Consider the following 21,694-nt stretch of genomic DNA (forward strand, 5'->3'; position numbering starts at 1 on the left):
TTCCAGACTTTGTCTAGACTTCCTGCAGACTGACTTGTTTCAGTTTTTTTGGTCACAAGACGTATACTTTGTCCACACTGACATTTATTATGAAGTTTGTACGTGTTTTCATAGGATTTCCTACTTTCATAACCCTTTTATGGGCACCGAGCGCTGATTGAATTTGCCCTATTTTTCCACGCTCTGTTTCAACAGCATGAAATTTCATCAAAAATGACCAGGACAAATTGTCATTTCCTTTTCGTTTTGAATGACTCCATTTACTGCACCAAGGATAAATTTTCATTAATGTCTTCCAAACATAAGCTCATTGAAAGCTGAGATATCAATAAAAAGACTATTTGAACAGTAATGAGAAAAAGCACTGAATCTAAATTTTTTTAATGCTTTGTCAATTCAGAATTCAGGACTTTACCAAGCTTTCTGGTCCTGTGCAGATACCCTGTAATAAATCCAATGTGCTTTAGTGTGTGTGTGTGAAATGAATGAGTCTTCCCTACCGGCAGCAGATGACAGCCTTGCAGGATAATGCCAAGTCGAGGAAGGCCTGGCGGAGCTCGAAGGACAGCGCATATTTCAATGTCTGACCATCGATGATGAGCGCCAGCTCATTTTCCTTCCTTAGAGAGTCACCCAGCGACGAACAGTGAGTTGTCAGCGTGGCACGAGTAGCCTACAAGGAGACAAAGAAGGTTTTTCTTAAACCCATTTCTAATTAGGAAGATTGGCTAGATGTACTCTTTTGCCCCCTCAACCTCCAAGACAGTTAGACAGTTTACAGTTTAGTTAGAAAAGATGTTGCAGATAGAGTCTAGAGTCAAGACAGCACACAAACACATCAGAGTTTAAAAGGATGTTTGAAAATTTAACCTCTAACCATTTAAAATCCTAGTCTGCTTCCTAACCAATCATAAATCTAAATCTAACCCTGGGAGTGACTATTTTTCTTATGCAATCTGGCAGCGGCCCTTTACATGTGACCACATTTTCAGGCTATATGTTTTTCTGGGGATATTGTGGCCTCTATAGTGGTGAAAATACAAATCACACAAATCAAAACACACAGACCAATTTGTTGAAAGGTCAAAACCACTGGCAGTAAATGGAAGACATATGCTCCTGGTTGTACTGGCTCCTTTCATCTGGGGAAAGAATTTGCTTCTGTGTGCACTAAACAATTAAGAATGGCAATATAAACTTCACAGTTGTTGTCGACATTATCACAACACACTGATGATACGAGGTCCTGAAGGCAAGGTCAACCATGGAATCACATCTTCAATCTTTCCTTCACAGAGCAGCGACAGAGGGGAGAAAAACGGCTAAAGAGAGAGACTGACAAACACAGAGCGGACTAGTTGGACTAATATCCAGGCTAATGCATTGTTCATTTATAAAGGCAAAGTGTAAGAGTGTGAGAGTGTGTGTGTTTGTGTGAATGCCAGCTCGCCTGAAGGGCAGTAGTTTGGGGCAGTTTTGATGGAGCTCTTGATAATAGAGGAACAGGGATTAATAGAGAAAATAAACATCCCACGGAGATGTAATGAATTCCATGTGAGGGAGCAGGCACGCTACAAGCTACCAGTCAGGCCCACACACACACACACACACACACACACAAACACACACACACACACAAACCACCACTGAATTAAAAGATGACTTCCCAATGTTACAGAGCATAAACAACAACAACAACATATGTGTCTTTTAAATGCTAAACAGAAGCTAAGTTACATAGCTGTTCGGCCATTCTTACCAATTACAAAATAATTAATTGTCAAATCTCAATTATTAATTGTCACTACATCATGTCAGAACAGGTCAGGCCAATCTAAACCTATTTCTCCTCAACAGCTCCAGTTCTGACCTACTGCTTTCAAAGAGCTCTGTACATTTAGAAGAACAACAGATGAATTCAGGTTAAAGCCTTTTAAAATCTCTCTGACACTAAACAGATGGAAGAAGAATGTTTTATGCATCGAGCATTAGCGAGTACTGTCACAAACAGCTCACTTGTTCTCCACCTAGGGACAGATTTGTTAGTTGCGCATGTGGAAATCAGCTTATACACATAATAAATAAAGGATGACGCGGAATGAAATGCCAAATAACATGAATTGTTTGTGGAAACATGGAAAATTCAACTAAACCCATAGCAATCAGCTACACAAGAGTGAACTCTAGACACAAAAGCGCACAAACATTTGAAAATTTGGTGCCGTTAAGAATCTGCATAGTTTCTGTCATTGGGTCATTGGCAGCCATCAGACCGGAGAGTCCAGTGGCCTGCAGAGGTACGACCCCTCTGTCAAACGAACAACATGTGTAGGGGATAACACAGAAAGCACACACATCCACACTCACATATACACGTATGTAATACAATCACATCAACAATGCAGCCTGTCTTCTTCTTGCCAAATAGCGATGCACACGTGTTCCCTCCACACATAAGTATCCCTCCTCTTCCCAAAAATTCCCTGCTCTTGTTTTCTCAGCCTGAGGCTGTGTGTTTTCTTTTGTATGCCGGAATTCCTGTTTGCATTCACCTTTTCCCCCAAACAGGGGAAAGGAAAACAAAAACATAATGAAAGGATTAAAGGAGATTACAGGTTGTCAGAGTTGTGAAACTCAAAGGGGCTATGTGTGTGTGTGTGTGTGTGTGTGTGCGTGCGTGCGTGCGTGCGTGCGTGCGTGCGTGCGTGCGTGCGTGCGTGCGTGTGTGAAGTGCATGTGTTTTTACAGGGGAGTAAAACACGTGTATGCTTGTATGTGTGTGTGTCTGTTGGCATGGAAGTGAACAAGGGTTGTGTGTGTGTGTGTGTGTGTGTGTGTGTGTGTGTGTGTGTGTGTGTAGACATGTAGTGCATGTTTGAGAGATAAGAATCTGACAACATCTCTTTCCCTGCTTGTCCTCACCCTGTCACAGAGGAATGGACACAAAAAACCGGAGCAGCACAACACAGAGTAAACAGCACATAAGCGAAAACGATGGAATAAAAACACCGTACATGAAACATATTTGGGGTGGAGGTTGATGATCCTTGAACTCTTGTACAACTTTCTATAAGAGATTGATGCTGTGAAGCTCTATGATATGAGCTGGAGTGTTCAGGGACAGTGGGAAATTCTACATCTACCTTTGTCCTTATTTAGAGAAATATAATGGTGGTTCAGTGATTAGCTGCCTGAAATTCACTATAATATCAAGCTGTGTAATGATCAGGTCATGAAGGCGCAGAGAGAGGGTCACATACATGGATCAACCCCCATGTGGATGCAAACATTCACCAGCTTAGCATCGAGGTGCTAATACACCACAGTGACTTGTCACAGCAGGTCCAGTCAGAGCTTTAGCAGCGGCTAAGATAACCCGGGATAATAACCAGGCTAAGTCTGCAGGGAGCTATAGAAGATTAGAAAGGTAACTAAGGTACAAACACTAGTTAGCTCCTAAAGCTAACAGTCAGACACCCACTAAATACAGCAAGTCCAGGCCTAACTGTATTCTTCTGAAAAAAAGGACGCTGTCTTAACATGAAAAGAAACAGCTCACAAGGGTCCACATGATCTGTTAGCGCTTTCTCAAAGAGAACAAATATGAGACCACAGAAAAATGCATGACTATGTATTTTCCCTCTTTCTCACACTAAGCTAGCTGCTATTTTTGGACAAAAAAAAAATTGCTTAATTCTTTGATTGCACCGGTTTGATTATGACTGATCTCATTAGCAAGTGTTTTTAAGTTCCAAAATAAATGTTTATTTTTCATGTGCATCTGACCTTAAAGAGGGCAGAAACTCTTACACGCACAGATACACACACTCTGTAAACCACGTTCACAGGCCCCTCTACATGGAATTTTATCTGGTTTATATTTGGATCTGTAAATGGGCCGGGGCGTGGAGGCAGTTTGAGATATCACAGGTCACCTTCTCTCATTGCATACTTTACCATAAAATGCATAAGAACAAACAAACACAAACACACACAGACACACACAGAGATTACACACCCACACACAATTCTCTCTCTATAAATATATGGATAAATGAACACAGTAAGGATGGGGGAAGCCAAATGTTGATCCCAGGCCACCCTCTCCATTCAAAGAGACCTCAATCGCTAGAGCCATGATAACAAATGTACATAGGCAGAGTATAAAATATACAAAAAAGGACTAAGCAAGATAAATGGAGGAAAGGTACAAAGAAAGGGAGACCAACGAAGGACATGGAGCGTTAATGACACTGGGAGGAAAGGCTGAAAGAGGGAGAGACCTGCTGAGTGAAAAGAAGGCGGAGAAAGACGTGCTCATATCTGAGGTGCAGATTCTGTCACCACTGAGATTTAATATACCGTTTAATTATCAGACTGTGCATCTGTGCAAACACCCACATCCTCTGCTGTCTGCGCCAGAAACACACACACACACACACACACACACACACACACACTGCTAACAGAAAAAAAAACAGACACACATGTGGTCTTTAAAAGTGGGAGGCCTGGTGTACAAAAAACTATTATAAATTGAAAAATGCCAGAACAATAGCACATGCAAGGCACTACAAAATGTCTGTTTGTGTGTATGTATGTGTGTGTGTGTGTGTGTGTGTGTGTGTGTGTGTGTGTGCACATAAAGATGATTAATGAGCAGAAGAGAGATGTTGTTTGCGTAAGAGTTGTACTGCGGGCAGTGTGACAGGGAGAAGGGGATTGTGGGAAAGTTTGATGTAACGTATATCCACAACTACCAAGCTGATCAGGGTGATCTTATGCCGCTGCATCTAGGGTAAACAGTGTATGTATGTGTGTGGGTTTGTGTGTGTGTGTGTGTGTGTGTGGGAGGAAAAGTTAAATTTTACATTTGTATACCTTGGTATTGACTAAACAGAAGCAGACAGGCTAAAAAAAATTGTGTCAATCTGTGTGTGGCATGTGCTCTGAAGGGGACAGATGGCGCTTGTCACAGCTTCAGTGGTCACAAACCGTTTACCCAGGAGGCATTGCTCGCAGGGTTTGTTTGGATGCAGAGGAGCACCAAAAGGAGATCGCATTACAACTCACTCATCGCCTTCACATGGCTCTGCCAAATCTCCCCCTTCTTCTCCCTCTTTCTTTCTCTATCCAGATTGTCTATCTCATACATGAAGTACAATAAACACTCCTCCTGCTTTATTCACAAACCCACTTCCACAAAGATAAACACCATATTTTGTTGCTTGTTCCTGCTCTCCTTTTGACTCTCCCTCTAACACATACACACACATTTTTCCTTTCACACACCACAGACGCTGTGTAGTCGCTTCCTGTGCACAGAGGGTGCTGACAGATGTGGAGGTAGTGGTGTGAAGGAAACACGGAGAGGAGAATGGGCTTGGTCGGGAAGAGGACGGGCGCCAAGTCTGGCAACTGCAAGATCTACCGCACAGATCAGATCAGCCTTCACGCTGCTAACAGCAGAGGGAGGTTACGATATATATGCAGGGGAATTTTTTTTAAAATGGTGGCAAGAGGTCGACTGTGAGGTGAGATTTTGATAAGAAGCTTCTGTTTTCGCTCACGTGCAGGTTACACTTCAAAAGGACCACATGTATGAAGAAGCTGAGCCGGTGCGAGTTATTTAAAGTGCAAGATAAGTGTTGCACTAAAGACAGTGTTGCTTTCATCCACACTGACCACTCATCACAAACCAGAGCTCTCTGAAGTTGTCCTGATCGACAGGCATGACTGTGACACCGTGTGCACACATGAGCACGGTGCATGTATGCGCCTGGGAGAGACCATTTGTTCTCTTACATCCATATGTCCACATGTAAATTTAGGCCTGCTCATTGTTATTAATATAAGCTTTATGGAGGTGATCTCTGTATTTTGTGTATAAATGGAGGGGAAGCAGCATTAATCTCTCCCTGTATTTCACTGGGTTTCGTTGCAGTGGTTTGTCATGTGTTTTATTCTGTCTTACTGTATGTTTGTTGCAATGCATTTACACATACTGGAAAGTGGGGGCTACAAAGGTCCCAGGGACTAAAGCATAGTGTAGATCCTGTACTTGTCACATGAAAAATTCCACTCGTGACCCATGGTTTATGCCTCATGTCAACCAGCTGTCCCTCTGTGTCATGTGTCATATAAAAATGTGTTAATACAGCCACTTCATAAAAAAAACATTTGAACCTCCCTTTTTTCATCTTAAACATTTTCTCCAACAGAATAGTGCTTTACTCATTCCAAAATGGGACGTTTCCCTTTGTGCTTGTTCTTCTCCACAGGAAAGTCTGGGTCAGCCACAGGAAAACCCCCCCCCCCCCCCCCCCCCCCCGGAGCTGGTGCACATTCAAAACCTTGCCCAAGGACACATCAGCAGGGTGGACTGCTGCCATTACAGTGGCCTGAAGCCAGACTATCCAGATGAAAGATGAAGTCCGTACTCAACCAAGTTGTTTCAAGTTGCTGCTAAATGCAGTGTAATGAACGGAAAGACTTTGTCTGCATTTGACATAAGGAAACTACTTCACATAAAATCATCTTACGGATAATTCCAGTCAGCTTTTATGTGACCTTTTCTTTTTAATTCTGAATGCCATTCACCTTTATTCAACTGAAAAAAAATGTGTGATTTTGAAATTATTTTGTTTATACTGGAAGTCCCTCCTTAACACAGAACCTCTCAGCAGTGACCTAAATCCCCCATTGCTACATCCTCATTGCAAGTTATTCAGCTGTGGAAGAGATTTTTTTTTTCTCCCTGAAAATTTTTCTTATGAAATAGATTAGTCTATGTCTAAATGTAATCTCTGTAAGTAAACATGTGTAACATTCCCTTAGGCTGCAGTTAAAGCTTCTAGACAAGAATTTCAAATATGTGTAAGCAATAAACAGTGGTGGGAAAAGTGACAGAAAACTTTTTGATGCAATCACCTGTTGAGGCCAAATGTTTTTTCCGACGCAGACTATATTGACCAGACAGCAATCAGACGTTGAAATGTTTACTGGAACAGTACAGCTCATAATAGAATATGGCAGACAGGCTAATAAAATCTTCCAAACCATATTAAGATTGATCCACTTACTGTGCTAACTGTATTGGTTTTAACCCCCTTGTGCTAAATGTACAGGTAATTTGCAGGCTGAAGTACCCTTATTACCCTTAAATGTTCACCCCGTCCAAATCTATTTACCCAGGTTCTAAGTGGCTTTGCATGCTGTCTGGCTTTTGACCAACAAGTTCCCAAAGTCCTGGAGCTTCCAGACACCACATCGATACATGTAAAAGGCTAACACCTCACAACAATTTCTTTTACAAGATGTTGGCATAATACAGGAGAGCAAAATGATCATAGGTGTGAAGTTGTGCAGTTAAATTTAATGCCATTACCAACATTAAAATCCCTTTACACAGGATTCAAACTGGATACTGTGTTAACCACACTGGGGTCACGTTCATCACGCTTCAGACTAATAAAAATCACTCTACAAAATCACAGTCCAAGACACCCACCACCTCCGCAACGAATTACATGAAGCAAGAAAGTTATGAATGTAAACAAAGATGTCTCTACATCAAGGTTTAACACACACTCTGGGCCCACAAACCGGCGCACACACACAAACCCATAAACAAATACACACAAGAACACACACACACAGTGCCTAGCTTAAAATTTATGAGCCATAATCTCCCCCATCTCACTTTAAACAAACTCTGTAAAAGTGAACACACTGTGATTGTGCGTGTGCATATACATGTTTGAGTGTCAGCACACATATCGGAGTCTGGGACTGTGTGTGTGAGAGTGTGTGAAAATGAGACAGACACTGAGACACATGATGGCAATCAAGTTACTTAGGTAGAGTCACACATGAAACTGAATGCAAAGAACACATAACTGGGGTAAAAAAAATCTAATTTGCAGATGAAGCATGTCTCAGATCTCACTCTAACAGGAACATCAATCGGCTTAACACACATTCTGCATTTAGCTGGACATAGGTTAAACCACAGATGTCACGAGATCTGATGCTTTGGTACCAAATTCTCACAATGTGACAATACTGGTTTTTCCACAGTAATGAAGGTGCGCTAATTAGAGAAGATGCTGTGAGTAGGTACACCCTACAGGTGCCCTGGTCTGACATCAAACCCGAAGAAGAGAAGAAGGCACGCACAGTAAACAATAACAACAACACCTGGGATGGCAGCGGCAAGTCCAACAACAGGTTTGCTGTGGCTTCTGGGAAAAAAAAAAAACAACACACTAAGACTGGTGTATGGAGATATTGCGTATTTGACGCCGATCATCAGGGACAAGTAACAGACGACAAAAAGCCAGAGAGAAAACGGTGCCACAGGAGGAAACACCTCAAACTTATCTGAGCAGCTCAAACACAGATTTCAGGGAGTGAGTTTCATGTTAAATTTATATTAACAACACGGCGTCAACGTGTTCATGTCCTGAAATGTTACTGTTATTGTTTGCAAACTGTGACAGCTTAAATCTGTCGTAGCAACACTCCACCCACACTGCTCACAAAGGCTAACATTAGCTTGTCTAGGCCAACATAGTAACGGCTCACAACATTAGCAGCTACAGTCCTCCCTGCTCAGTGTGTCAAAATATAGTATTTACCCACTATCGGTCTGTAAGCTTGTTAGTCAATTTAAACTACAGCTTTCACACTGACTTTATGCGGGTGTGTGTGTGTGTGTGTGTGTGTGTGTGTGTTGGATCCCTGTGTGTACAGCAGCCTCTGTTGTTTTCTGTTTTTTGCTGTGGTATCAAATTTGGTATCAAGAATTGTTGAATTATGCACAAATCTCTGGTCTCATGACCCCATAAATTAGACTGAGGGCCACAAATAATGTTAGAGTACTGTGCAACACTGAAAGCCGGGTACTGTGTTTAGATATTTGTGAAAGAGACAGAAGAAAAGAGAAAGAGAGGGAAAGAAGTGACAGTTCAGTGTTTGTCTCTTTTCATCCCTGTCTCCAAAGGGACACCAGAGACTTTAATTACCTGCACCTGTAAGCAACAATGAGCCCCACCCACCAATCTGCCAGTGGACCACACCCTAGTTCCCACGGTGCCCCTCCTAAGACCCCCCTACTGCTACTGTAAATACACAGAAAGTCCCACTAATGTACAATGCGTACACAGACATGAAGGAAGGAGGTCGGCAGGAGGAAGAGGAGGGTCTACTCACATCCAGAGAGTCCTCGTTGACGATGATGAGGGACATGCCGTGTGTCACCAGACGACAGGAGTAACCTGAGAAGCAGGAACAGACAGTGGAAGGCAAAGAATGGGCGGTGGGAGAGAGATTAGATTTGCTCAAACCCAAAACACAGCTGAAAAACTGGTGTCATGTTGACGTGAATCCTGCCTCACACACAGCTACCTGACCCCACCCCAATCTATCAGCCTGTGGTGTTCTGTGATGCATACATCACTTATATAATGCTCCAATTAAACAAAGCACAACAGGTAACAATTATGTTGAATGCTTTAAAAAACAGGAGAAAATCATGGTGCGGGCAACTACAATAAAAGTGAAAAATGAAGAGGATTTGTGTAGGACCGGGAAAGTCCCAACTTTTTAATCACCGTCTGTACAGAAGATTTGTTTTTCAAGTCCTGTTTTTTTGGACATCTCCTACAAACTGACTGCCAAGAGAAAACGAACGCACTAATGTCATCATGGTCCCCTATACCACTCTAACACTGGCTGCTGGCAGATTTCACTCAGAGACTGGAGGCATGTATGGCATTTCACAGCCCACATAATTGAATTAACTCCACAACACATACACTTTCCTACACTGCTGCACGCCAGGCAGCTTCCACACTATCACTGGATTCACATAAATCACTGTCCCCCTGATCTAAAACTCATATTCTGTCTATAGTGTCTTACTCCTAGATGCTTTCTGCTCACCTATGTTGATGGCAGTCTCCTGCTTGTCTCCAGTGAGGACCCAGATCTTGATGTCAGCCCTCATCAGAGTGGCGATGGTCTCTGGCACGCCAGCCTGGAGACGGTCCTCTATGGCTGTAGCGCCCAGCAGCATTAAGTTCTGTTGGTGGAAAAGAAGAGCGTGAGATGTAAGATTCAAGCAGATTGTGAGAGCAAAATGTGACACAAAGAGGGAAAGTAGGTTAACATGAATCATATTTAGGCTACAAGTTCAGCCAGACATCACCGGCCTGTATGTGAGGGCTCTTTCTCTGCAGAGAACATCATCCATATCTAATTTAAGGATGAGAACGATGCCAGTGAGGTCGGTTCAGCTGGTGAGGCAGCTCAATCCAGACCTCTGTACCAACTCTGTGCCTGCGTGCCAAGAAGTAACCCATTACCTTTCCCTCCTTGCTTTAATTTGTTCAGCATTTAAATGCTCGTGTACCCTCATTAGACACACTCGAACGCACACGCAAACACTTGCACAGACACACACGTTAACACTACTGTGTTGTTGCCTCCAGTTTTATGAGGCTTTTGGCAGGCTGGCGCAGGTAATTACCCTTGTGGTCTCCCAGTCTGAGCTCCCCTCCTCCTCCTGCTTCCTCTTTTCTTGCTCGTCTCTTACTTTTCTCACCTTGACTCTCTCCTCTAAATCCTTGGTTTTACCACCTATAGGTTCAACTCTCAGCTGAAATGTGTATATGTGTGTTAAACAACTACAACAATGGTCAGCCTTTTCTTGTTATGTGTCTTTATATTGGGATAAAAGAAAATATACAGATTTTTTTCACAAATAAGCTTCTGAGTGTGTGTTGCAAGGTTAGTACTTGATGAGTAACGAACTGACACCGTGGTTGTGGGAAATAATGGAGCCACTCTGCCACCTGCTGGCAGACATCAAGCGTGTGTGTTTGTGAGTTTTATGTTCTTTATGAGCTCTGTTTTGAATTCATATGAATTTATCAGTACTTTTGTTCAGTTTTATATCTGCTACAAAAGGAAATTTAGTTAAAAAGAAATCTGTGCACGCTGGAAAGCTTACTTGCCAATCACAAGCACAAATTATCATTACAAGGTCAATATTTTTAGACGTAGACTGACTTTTTAACTCTTAAAATAAAGATATTTTATAATTTGCCGGCACTTACACTTACATGAGGCCAGAGCACAAAAATAGACCACAGAGAAAGAGGTGTGTTTACCTTTTCCAGTAGTTCATAACACTCCTCCAGCTTCTGAGCACGGTCCTTGAGTACGGTGCTGACCCGATTGTATTCCTTCAGCCACTCCTGATAGGCGCCTTCCTCCAGGTCCACATAAGCAAAACACAGAGTTCTCAGGCCTGGGTGGATCAGAGGGGAATAAGATGATCAATCGCTGTGGTCATGGAACGGCAATGGATCATGTTTTTAAGTGAGAGTGAATAGTCTAATGTTTTTCCGTTGGAAAGCTGAGAAGCAGGCTGAAGGGAGGAAACTCGGCCAAAAGTTCTGATCTAATTTAAACCTTTAACTGAGGGGTTTAGTAAGGTCAAGTCTTAACACCCTGATTTATATTCAAGATCAGATCTTCAAAGGTCTGACTCATAAACAAGTTCTGAAATACAGTGGAGTCAAAAAGTCTGAGACTACTTTTCCACTCAAATGAATGAGAACTCTTCTGGACCCCACTGAATTCTTCACCATGGCTTTTCAAAATTGCAGCTTCCTGTTAAAGTCAGTCTCTACAATCTACAGTTGTACACCCATTGGCCTCAGGTTGCACATGTAGCCTGTACCCTCCACATCTGGATGTGTCACTATCGTTCATTGTGACCAGCCAGCTGTTTAGATAGTTTGATTATACTTGTGTAACTATGCTGTGGACATTAGCCACAGTTCTTCTGTTTGGCAAGTCTTTTGAGCCATAAGACTCAAGTCCAAGCGAAATCATTGGTCATTATTGTTAAAATTCATGTCAAATAACAAGATTTCTATTTTGCCTAATCAAGGCTGACACCATCAGATATTTGACTCAAGTCTGACTTGAGCTGAAATCATGTGACTCAAGTCTGTTCCTCTGTATTGGAAAATCAAAGCTAGTTCAACAGAACCATGAAAAAAAAGCCTTTAAAATCAAGTCAAGGGGCAAAATATCACCAACACAGAGCTAAAGGACATATACCTGAGTAACAGTAACAACATCGACACAGAGAAAATGAAAATCTGCTGAAACAAAAGTTTTCAGGCTGAAAGAAACTCGAGTGTGGCTTCTGCTCACTCTCTTTTTTTACTTCTTACCTTCAGTAGCAAACTGTTCCAGATGAGCAACAGTTAATTCTTTGTACTGGGACGCCTCAGTCAGACGTTCAAAAATGACATTATCCTGCAAAAACACGAAATAATTGACTCTGGATTGAAATGCGATGCCTTATGAAAAATAGTCTGGAGACATTTGGAGTACTGACGGCCAATGATAATGAGATAAACATACAGCTCCTTTGCAGTAGAGCCGTAGCTTCCCGCTGGGGGTCCTGACCACCACAGACATACGTTTGCGGTTACTGTAAAGGAAGCAGTGGGTTTAGTTTCAAAAGACACCACAGTCTTATATCAAAGAATTATTTACTGAGTGAGAGGAATATTTATGGAGTATTACCTGGAAAACTCCAGCACATTCAGCAGCTCGTAGCTCATCTCTTTTCCTCTCTGAAACACACAAAGAAATGTCAGGCCCTGCTGTCGCAGAGAGCAGCTCTTACTGCAGTGAAGTGCACAGATACACACTTACAGCTTCAATGATGACTGAATGAGGCGTCCGTGCAGTGAATTCAAAGCCAAGGCCTTTGGCCCCTTTGACCAGTGCTCCTTCATCTGGTGAGGAGGCCTGGTAGATGATCTGGTTGCCCTCTCTCTCCGGGACCACCGTGTGGCACACTGCCATCATTGTCAGGAACTCGCAGATCTGAGGTGATGTGGGCTGAACACACACGTGCAGCCAAAGTTAACACCAGACTCTAGTCGTCTTTGTGAAGATTTGGCTTCAACTAAAGAAATATGACAGTGAGGCTTCAGAGACACCTACATGATCCTTCTCAATGTTTTGGATGAGAGTTGGGTCGTCAAACTCAGTCGAGTTATTGCTGCTGGACGGCAGATTGCTGTGAGGGAACAGATTTATGATCAGAGTTATTTTATTGTGTAGAGGAAAAAAAATTATATTTTTGGCATTCAAACGTGATTGCAGGCTTGTTTTGTTCTGATCAAAGCATAAGCAGTACATTCATTTCTGAAAACATGCAGAGTCTGAAATGAAGAGAAGAATTTTAGAAAGGGAAGACAGGTGAGACGGGCAGAGGAGAAAGTCACTAACCTGAAGTCCTCCATCGAACGATCACAGTCAAGATCAGGGAAGTGGCTACAGTGATGAATGAAGTTGAATTGCAAAAGGAATCAGAATCAGCTGATGAGTTTATTAGTTCATTTGTGTAAGCATGCAAGAGTTCAGTCAACTGAATTAAAAGCAGCACATTCTTTACTACAAGTTAGTCTGAGACATGAATTAGTTAAACAATTGGAGATTAAAGGAAGTTCAGTGCAAAAGTGTATTTAGTGGAAGTCTAAGCTCATTTGCCTTTAGTAGGAGGCTCCTTTAACAGGTAGAGCTAAGAGGGAAGAACGTATTAAATAAAAGGAATGACTGACCCATATGTTATTCCTGCAATGGTACACTTCTTAAAGTGCATGACATTACAGGTCAGAGTTCCTGTCTTGTCGGAAAAGAGATACTTCACCTGAAAAAGATAAACAGACGACAAGAAACACAGCATGTTTTAACAGGCCTGTATGAAGTGAAAGTGCACATGTAATGGTAATTCTGTCCTTTAGCTGCTGATTATGAGGAGGCAGAGGAACTGACTTGGCCCAGCTCCTCATTAAGATTGGATGTTCGAGCCATGGCCGGCGTGTCTGTCTCTGAGTAGTACATCTCCACATCCTGAGGAGACACAAAAACACAAGCAAAGTTATCAGGGATATTTGACCGCTTGTAGTTTATATGTTTGACAACATGCGTAATAAAATAAGGATGGTTGATACCCAGTTGATGAAGAGAGCCTGCGTGAACTTGACCACCTCAAGGGTGACCAGCAGGCTGATGGGGATCAGGTTGTTGTACAGGATGATGAACGTCAGCAGGTTATATGCAAAGTTTGTGGAGATATCACCTGCACACACACGCGCACACACACACACACACACACACACACACACACACACACACACAAACACTTTTAATTTGTGTATTAATCCTAATTCTTCATTACTGTAAGGAGACTTAAGTCGCAGGAAGTGAAGTGTTTGCATGCATGTTCTCACCAGCCCGGGACAGGTACCAGCAGGCATCTTCAGTGTGCTCTCTGTTCCAGATGGCAGCACCAACAGAACTGACCAGAGCCATGACCAGCAGGATACCAAACAGGACCAGGATCTGCATGTTGGTCACCCGCTCCACATTAGAACGCTTCAGTGGGGCTTTGGTGGAGTTCTGGGAGGTGGACAGGTTGGTTGTGTCAGTGAGAAACACACAAATACTGGAAGTTTTATTGAGTTACAACATTAATAATCATACATTAATACAAACATGAAAATAATATTAAAAGATTTTATTAAATCACATTTTGGCAAAGGAATCTGTGAGCAATCCCAACACTGGAACTGAAGATTAAAAAGTACTTCTCAGCTTGGACATGCTCCCAGTTATGAAGACATCACTAGATTAATTAAAAGCTCTAAACTAGTCCCATGAAATCCACAAATATCAACTCCAACTCCAAAATGCTTTAGCTCTTATTTCAAAGCCAAGATTTCACACATCATGCACAGACAATCTACTGAATCCACACTAGGTTTACCTGCATCAGTTTGGAGTCATGACCGGTGTAGACAACAATTCCCACAACCCACTGAGTGTTCCTGAGCTGAGCGCCACGCAGCAACACCTGGTCTGGGCCCAGGGGAGCTGGACTGAGAAGAAAAAGAGAAGTGATGAGCACAAACTATGATAAATGACGACCTACATTTTCCAAGTTACTTCTCAGTAAAACAGTTGCATTTAAAAGGAAGTTACTCTATGTACAATGAGTATTTTAAGTCACATCTCAAGCTATGAATGTTAAAAAAAAAAAAAGAAAAACACTGGCAGTGCAACTGCTACTGTCAATCAATATCTAATAATAAAAAACTATATGTGGATCTCACTTCTGGTTCTCCAGCCGCAGTGTGCCAGTGAAGTCATACAGGTGTCGGTTGGGGCCTTCACACTCCAACCGACCCGACAGGGCCATCAAATCCTCCAGAGTCTGAACACTGGCTGTGAGCGAGAGACCCTGCAAAAAAAAAAAAAGAATATCAACCACAAGAAGTTAAGTCAAGGAACGTTTATTGAGCGGCAACCAGATGATCACAAAATACGTTATAGAAAAGCAAATTACAAAAACAAGAGACAGACAGCAAGACACACTATCAGGTCTTGTGTGTGACCCATGTGGATTCAAATGAGAGCACTGTAAGGAAGTAAAGCTTCATTTGATACAGAGTCCTGAAAGTTGATGCCAACGTTTTCTAACATCTTTAATTAATTTGGTCACTTGCATCTACTTGCAGTAATAGGTATAAGATGTTTCTGAAACAACCTCTCACTAAGACCTAAATTATTGACCCCTTTTCAGGTGGATTAGCAGCTCCCTGACACAGGTGATCCACCACAGCTATTAAGGTGTACAAATACTAAATCTAATCCTAATTTTATTTCAGGTTTTAAAGTGTTTATGTGGCATAAGTGTCTGGTCTGGGAAGAAGCCCCTCACTGACTATATGCAAACTGACAGATCTTGTACCTGTCTGATCTTCAGGTTGGTTTCTCCATCCAGGTTTGAGGTCTCCGTGTAACACATGGCCTGCGGCTCGCTGTGGAGAGGAGGCAGAGTTACATCACAACATTGTGGCGCTTAAAATGTTTCATTCGATAACTGACAGAAAAATCAGTCATTGACAGTTTTGAATACTGACTAATTGATTTATTGATTATGTGTGAATATTTGCTTCCTTTACATCATTTCATACAATTTTGAACATTTTTTACTACTGATTAACTTAAAGACAACACTTAATGTTTAAGTAATTTAAGCTTAAAATTCTTTTTTTTTTTTTTACATTTTATACATGAAACAAATCATTAATTAATCCAAAAAAAGTAAAGAGTGATTGATAATAATTAGTCATTAGTTGCAGCCCTAAATATAGTCTAACACACAACAAATGATTAGAATAAATTAGTGGGGAACACATGTTAACAGGCAAACATACACAAATGCATATGCATGCCCACAGACAAACACAAACACACACACACACTAGAGTCTGACCTGGAGGACACTATAACCATGTCAGCTGGAAGGTGCTGCCCATTGGTCACCTTCACTATGTCGCCTACTGCCACCTAGTGGCCAGGGTGCAGCATTGCAACAGCGTGAGGGAGAAAAAAGGTGGGGAGACAGAAGGAGAGGGGTGTTAAGACAGAGGGCAGGGGGGGGGAATAGGAGGGGGCAAGGGAGGAAGACAGAGAGGGGAAACAACAGGAGGGTTAATTAGTGACCAGCCAAGAGGCAGCCAACACACAGAGAGAGGAAGACATGAGATAAAGTGACAGTGAGCACAGCAGTGCACAGCTTCAACTGTTTGGATTAGGCTGAAAGAGAGGCAGACCAGAATAAAATACAAAGATTACAAGCATGTAGATAAGAGAAGGAAGGAGAAGAGAAAAGGAGGCATTCACAGTTCAACTTATTTCAAAGAGACAAGATACAGCACTGCATCCAATCCAAAACAAATTACATTTACATTTACATTTACAAATTACAAATTACATTTATGACATTTTGAAAAAATAATTTTCAAGAACTGGGAGACAATATTGACGAAACATAAACAAAAGCAAGTGAGAGAAAAAGTTTTTTAAAAAAACAACTTTTTTAAGCAAATACCATTCTCTGGATTCCCCAATTTAAAAAAAAAAAAAAGGAATGTATGATAACATCTGAAAACTGAGGCGTGTGATAGCAGATGGACTTGTTATCATCAGGACAGACAGACAGGCTAAAACACAGCCAGTGTGCTACATCAGGCACACTCTTAACGATTCAATCTTGTTTCTCAGGTTGCTTGTTCTCATGAAATCTGCAGGCAGAGACTTGTTTTCCCAGCACACAGGAGGAGAGACCAACAAATAACACGATCATGGGTAATGTTCACTGCAGCATTATCGATTTCCAAACACAGCTCTTTCTTGTTGGCCCCTCCTCACGGCTCTCTAACAAAGCGCTCCTCTGCTGATCCTACACCATGTAATCAATCACTGTGTACAAAGCACACGTTTCACATGTTTTATTGTTTTAAAAATATAAAAATTACAAAATTCTCCAAAATCATATTGGGTAGAGTGGCAGAGATGGAGGCAAAGAAGAAAATGGAGCATTTCAGGGAAACTACTTATCACCACTTCTTTTCAACATGAACATTATGTTGCTTATGTCAGCGAGGCAACTGGAGTAAATTCCTTCACCTGTGCTGACCCTGAATAAAAACAGGGCTTATTTCCTGTTCTCTACTCTTTTCACACACATAACAAGGACTTAAATTTGATTTGATTTGATCCGCTGGAGCAAGACTGTACACAGCTGGATGCAGTTAATGAGTACATTCAAGAAAAAGGTCACCTTCTGTGTCTAAGAGCATACATTACATCGTGACAAACTAGGTTCATTTTCCTCAGATACTTTAATTTGGCAGATTTTGCACTGGAAGAAAAAGCTTGTGCAAGCAAGTCACTGGTCCAGATAAACTGCAGAGCAATAGACAAAACCTCATTATTCAACAAACAAGATGTGGAACACTGGATCAAGCCTACAAACAACTAACAAACACACTTGTTATCTGGCTTCTGAAACATCAATACAAATTGGAGGAGTTAGATTTTATTGCCAACGATCTAAAGCGCAGACAGATGCTGAGCCAACGCAGACTGAGTGACTACAGTCTGGACACAGAAAGAAGGACACAAGAAATCCTGGAAACCAAGAGCACATACTGCACAACAAGTAAGGATGAGACAGAAACGCAGCTTGTCTGAGACAAATGTAAACATTAATAATCAAAGGACGAAGTTTAATGTTTATCCTCAGTTTTAAACAATCTGATATGTGACATGTAATAACCCTGTCTTGCTGGTATTTATCTATCATGTGTTCATATTATCGTTCCTGCTTTTGTAGCATTTCCTACCTGTTTGCATGACCTTATATTTACAATATTATTTCAATATTTCTGCTTTAACTGCTGTAGTTAGTCTTGTAGAAATGTATCTTTTCAGACTGCACTTCTCACAGTGTTAACGGGGCGAGGTAGCGAGAAAGCGAAAGCACAGGAGTGATGAGTGAGAGAGCGACAAAGATGAAGTCTGAGATGTTAGTGATACCTGTTTCCAGATGATCGTCTGCCAGGCTCCGTTCCGCAGCACTGAGAGAGAAGGACAACAGAGCCATCACTCAGCCTATAGAGCTGCTCGCATACAGTATTCAGAGCGACCAAACTTTTGTCTGCAGCTGCATGGTGTGCACCATAGTGAGTGACAGGCAAGAGCCATTCACTCAGCCATGAAAGGAAAACAAAACCACACAAATAGATACAAGCACACTCATGGAAAAGTGCACATACAGTTTATGCACACTAACAAGCACACACACGATACCTGTTGTCTTCTTCTTGTTGACCGTGTTGTCCGCTTTGTGTCTTTTCTGTTAAGAGACAGATAAAGATGCATTAGCCTTTAAGAAAACGCCCTCTCTCCTACTTAAAACATTTGAAAATGAGTTAAACGCCTAACCTAGCTTCTGACCATGTTGCAGGCGCAGCTACTGTACTCACATAGTCCTCTATGATCTCTTTGATCCCGGCCACGGTGAGGATGAAGATGAGTGGGACCAGCGTGGTGTAGCGACCGGTCGGTGACACATCAGGGATTTGCTGAGGAGAGTCAAGAGAGGCAACACTCAGAAATCATTGTTGAGAGTGAGTGTTGAGTAGATTGAAGCACGCATAAGAGACCATCACGGCTACAGCAAAGAGTTGTTACTGCATTAGACAGATACATGCCAGTTTTTCACAGTAACTGGTTCAGCTTTGCACAATGATAACGATAACAGAGCCACTGAGACAAATATTGTTTTCAACATCCCAGTGTCTGCTTATTTCAAATCACACAAGGCAGTGGGGATCACAGAAGAAAACAAAACAAACAAGTGCCCCTCATCTTCTCCCATAATAATACATACTAATCACAACTACAGCACTTTGTGAGATTTACTGTCTTGGTACTTATTATCTTCTGTATTCCAGTTCTTCTAAATCTTTAATGTTTTTTAGTTGATAAAAGTATTAAATGGTGTCATAGAGACACACCTGCTGTGAGGAAAATGATGAATACAAGCAATATGCAAAAGAGTAAATTAGTAATATCTAATCAACACATACTGATGTATTGGTGATCATAAATATGCAAAGTGACCTAATTGGTAAAGTAGTCATATTTTGTTTGAATGATTCTTTTATTCTGTTCCTTTTGGCCCAATCTTAACTTTTGCCATCTCTCTCAAAAATCCATAATACAGAATTGCAAAAATAGCTGGGCCTGTGGGAATGCTGGAAAGTTTTAAAAACTAGACTTTTCAGGCTCTATCATCTAAAAGCCTGTGTGGGCCACAGAACCAAACTGAAACCAAACAAACAGTACTCTGAACCAACAGCGCTGACAGCTGTTGTTAATGTTTTGTGCGTGGGGTTCACCTGCATGAGTGCGATGAACAGGAAGAAGGCGTTGGCAGCCCGCCTGATCTGCTCATACAAGAACCGGGGCAGGAAGGTGAGAACCCCATACTTGGTGGTACTGCAGAAGGACACAAGGTGACAAGGAGACAGGAGACGTTACACTATGTTTACATTCAGACAGAAGGGGACAGAGCCAAGGAGTGCATTAGTAAAAGTTCAAATTCATGCATAAATTGTGAACTAATGATTTTTTTAACCTATATGCTCAAACAGCACTATCTTAAAGGCTAAACAACAATTAACTCTATTTGGGTTTTAATATTGTAGCACAAAATCTATTAGAAACAATCAATTGTGCTCAGAGCCATTATGACCTGCACACACATCATACCTATAAAAAGACCAATACTTTGAATCTAAAATCTAAATTTAGACCCAAAGCCCCAGAAAATAGGTGCAAGAAACCTTGGCAACCTCGACCTGTCTGTCAATCAACTGTATTGATCAGACAACTGCATTGATTAGCCTTGTTATAGCCAGGAGCTACTGTAAGAGCTTTTAGAGAGGCTAAAAATAAAAATGTCGACCTTCAAGACAAGGCCTGCGTTTTTTTCCCTGTGTGGCTTGAGTGAAAAGTAAAAGCTCCAGCAATGGCTTTTGTTTAATGGATAATGTGTGTTTCTTTGTGTGTTTGTGTGTGTGAGTGAACCAAGTGCATGCACTGCATGGCAAAATACACACTTCCATCACAGTTCAGAATCTCCTAGGTGATGATCCCATACCCGCTTTTTCCGTCTGCCTCACTCACACAGTCACAAAACTACAAAGAGCAGGACATTACACACAAAACAGCACAGCATCAGCTGTCACACACACACACCCTGATGCTGTGCCTCAGAGTTTGTGATACTACACCTATGATCCAACAGATAAAGCTTCCTTAATCTAATCAGAGACAAGTGATACCAGACTCCACACAAACACAACAATGCACATGCAAGTTTCAACTGGAGCACAAAAAAAGAAAAAAAAAAAAAAACAAGTCTAAAACATCTGGCGGTGTTGTTTCTCATACTATAGATGTTCAACTTGCTGGTGGTGTTAACAGCTGTTAGCTGCAGGGGTGATGCTGTCCTGCTGCTGTGCGGCTTTGTCGTGTTTTTATAGAAAAAGGTCAAAGGAAAACACTGGGCTGAAGTCGGAGAGGAGTTTTCCCTCTAAGTGGAAGAACACAAGCAGGTTGATTTGCTGGAAATTCAAATGTTTGTTAAAAAAAAGACAACAAAAAAAAACTCGATACTTTGCCACATTTGTGCACAGGAGAGAAGCACTAATGCTCATGTTTTGTTTTTTTAAAAGACTTCATTCAATTAAATATGCAATTCAAGGACTTCAGGAATGGACAGGAGAGGGGTTGAGTATACACATAAAAGCTACGAGGCTTTAATCTCAGGAAAATCAATAAGACTATTGAACCTTTAAAACATAAACTACAGAGTTACAGGAAAACAGGGACATCAAAGGGCACACCTCCGCAGTCGAATGCCCCTGACTCTCCAATCAGTAAGCAGTGTGGGCGGGACACTACAAGTGATCCAATCAGATAAGCCAGGAAGTACCCGCTTTAATCTTATTTGTAGAGCTGAAATAGACTCTTTTAAAAGTGAAATTGAATCTCCTGACAATAATGACATGACCACTGCACGTCAACTGACCAACAACAAGCCCTCCTCTCTCACAATATGAACCCGGTGTTCCCTATGGCGCCAGCAACAGTTTTATACAGGGGGGAAATTACATTGGCATCTGTCTAAGTCAAAGCGTAAAACTACAACTTACTATTTATGATCACAGTCGAGCCC

General features: G+C 41.6%; 1 protein-coding gene and 1 long non-coding RNA gene across 7 annotated transcripts in view; one reads left to right on the forward strand and one right to left on the reverse strand.

Annotated features, from left to right (window-relative positions):
* atp8a2 (ATPase phospholipid transporting 8A2) overlaps window positions 1–21,694 on the reverse strand; it is a 50,253-nt gene that overhangs the window by 19,991 nt on the left and 8,568 nt on the right. For 4 of the 6 annotated variants that reach the window (XM_071485195.1, XM_071485194.1, XM_071485192.1 and 1 more), the window contains 22 exons: window positions 19,851–19,950; window positions 18,933–19,031; window positions 18,757–18,802; window positions 18,484–18,524; window positions 16,376–16,449; window positions 15,848–15,917; window positions 15,210–15,337; window positions 14,864–14,975; window positions 14,328–14,496; window positions 14,049–14,176; window positions 13,870–13,947; window positions 13,656–13,744; window positions 13,324–13,368; window positions 13,036–13,111; window positions 12,742–12,930; window positions 12,610–12,659; window positions 12,445–12,514; window positions 12,252–12,336; window positions 11,175–11,314; window positions 9,946–10,084; window positions 9,214–9,278; window positions 501–673 (listed from right to left, as the gene is read on the reverse strand). In XM_071485195.1, the coding sequence (XP_071341296.1) occupies window positions 501–673; window positions 9,214–9,278; window positions 9,946–10,084; window positions 11,175–11,314; window positions 12,252–12,336; window positions 12,445–12,514; window positions 12,610–12,659; window positions 12,742–12,930; window positions 13,036–13,111; window positions 13,324–13,368; window positions 13,656–13,744; window positions 13,870–13,947; window positions 14,049–14,176; window positions 14,328–14,496; window positions 14,864–14,975; window positions 15,210–15,337; window positions 15,848–15,917; window positions 16,376–16,449; window positions 18,484–18,524; window positions 18,757–18,802; window positions 18,933–19,031; window positions 19,851–19,950 (2,166 nt within the window). Of the gene's footprint in view, window positions 1–500; window positions 674–9,213; window positions 9,279–9,945; window positions 10,085–11,174; window positions 11,315–12,251; window positions 12,337–12,444; window positions 12,515–12,609; window positions 12,660–12,741; window positions 12,931–13,035; window positions 13,112–13,323; window positions 13,369–13,655; window positions 13,745–13,869; window positions 13,948–14,048; window positions 14,177–14,327; window positions 14,497–14,863; window positions 14,976–15,209; window positions 15,338–15,847; window positions 15,918–16,375; window positions 16,450–18,483; window positions 18,525–18,756; window positions 18,803–18,932; window positions 19,032–19,850; window positions 19,951–21,694 lie in introns of those variants that run through there. The other 2 variants (XM_071485193.1, XM_071485197.1) reach the window with 2 other exon arrangements.
* Window positions 5,149–6,553, forward strand: LOC139625330 (uncharacterized). Its single transcript, XR_011691873.1, has 2 exons — window positions 5,149–5,534; window positions 6,282–6,553. It is a non-coding gene; the product is annotated as an uncharacterized lncRNA (long non-coding RNA).

The sequence above is a fragment of the Trachinotus anak genome, unplaced genomic scaffold (assembly GCF_046630095.1).
Source record: "Trachinotus anak isolate AG129_WGS33_773 ecotype Australia unplaced genomic scaffold, CSIRO_AGI_Tana_v1 ptg000009l, whole genome shotgun sequence".
NCBI lineage: Eukaryota > Metazoa > Chordata > Actinopteri > Carangiformes > Carangidae > Trachinotus > Trachinotus anak.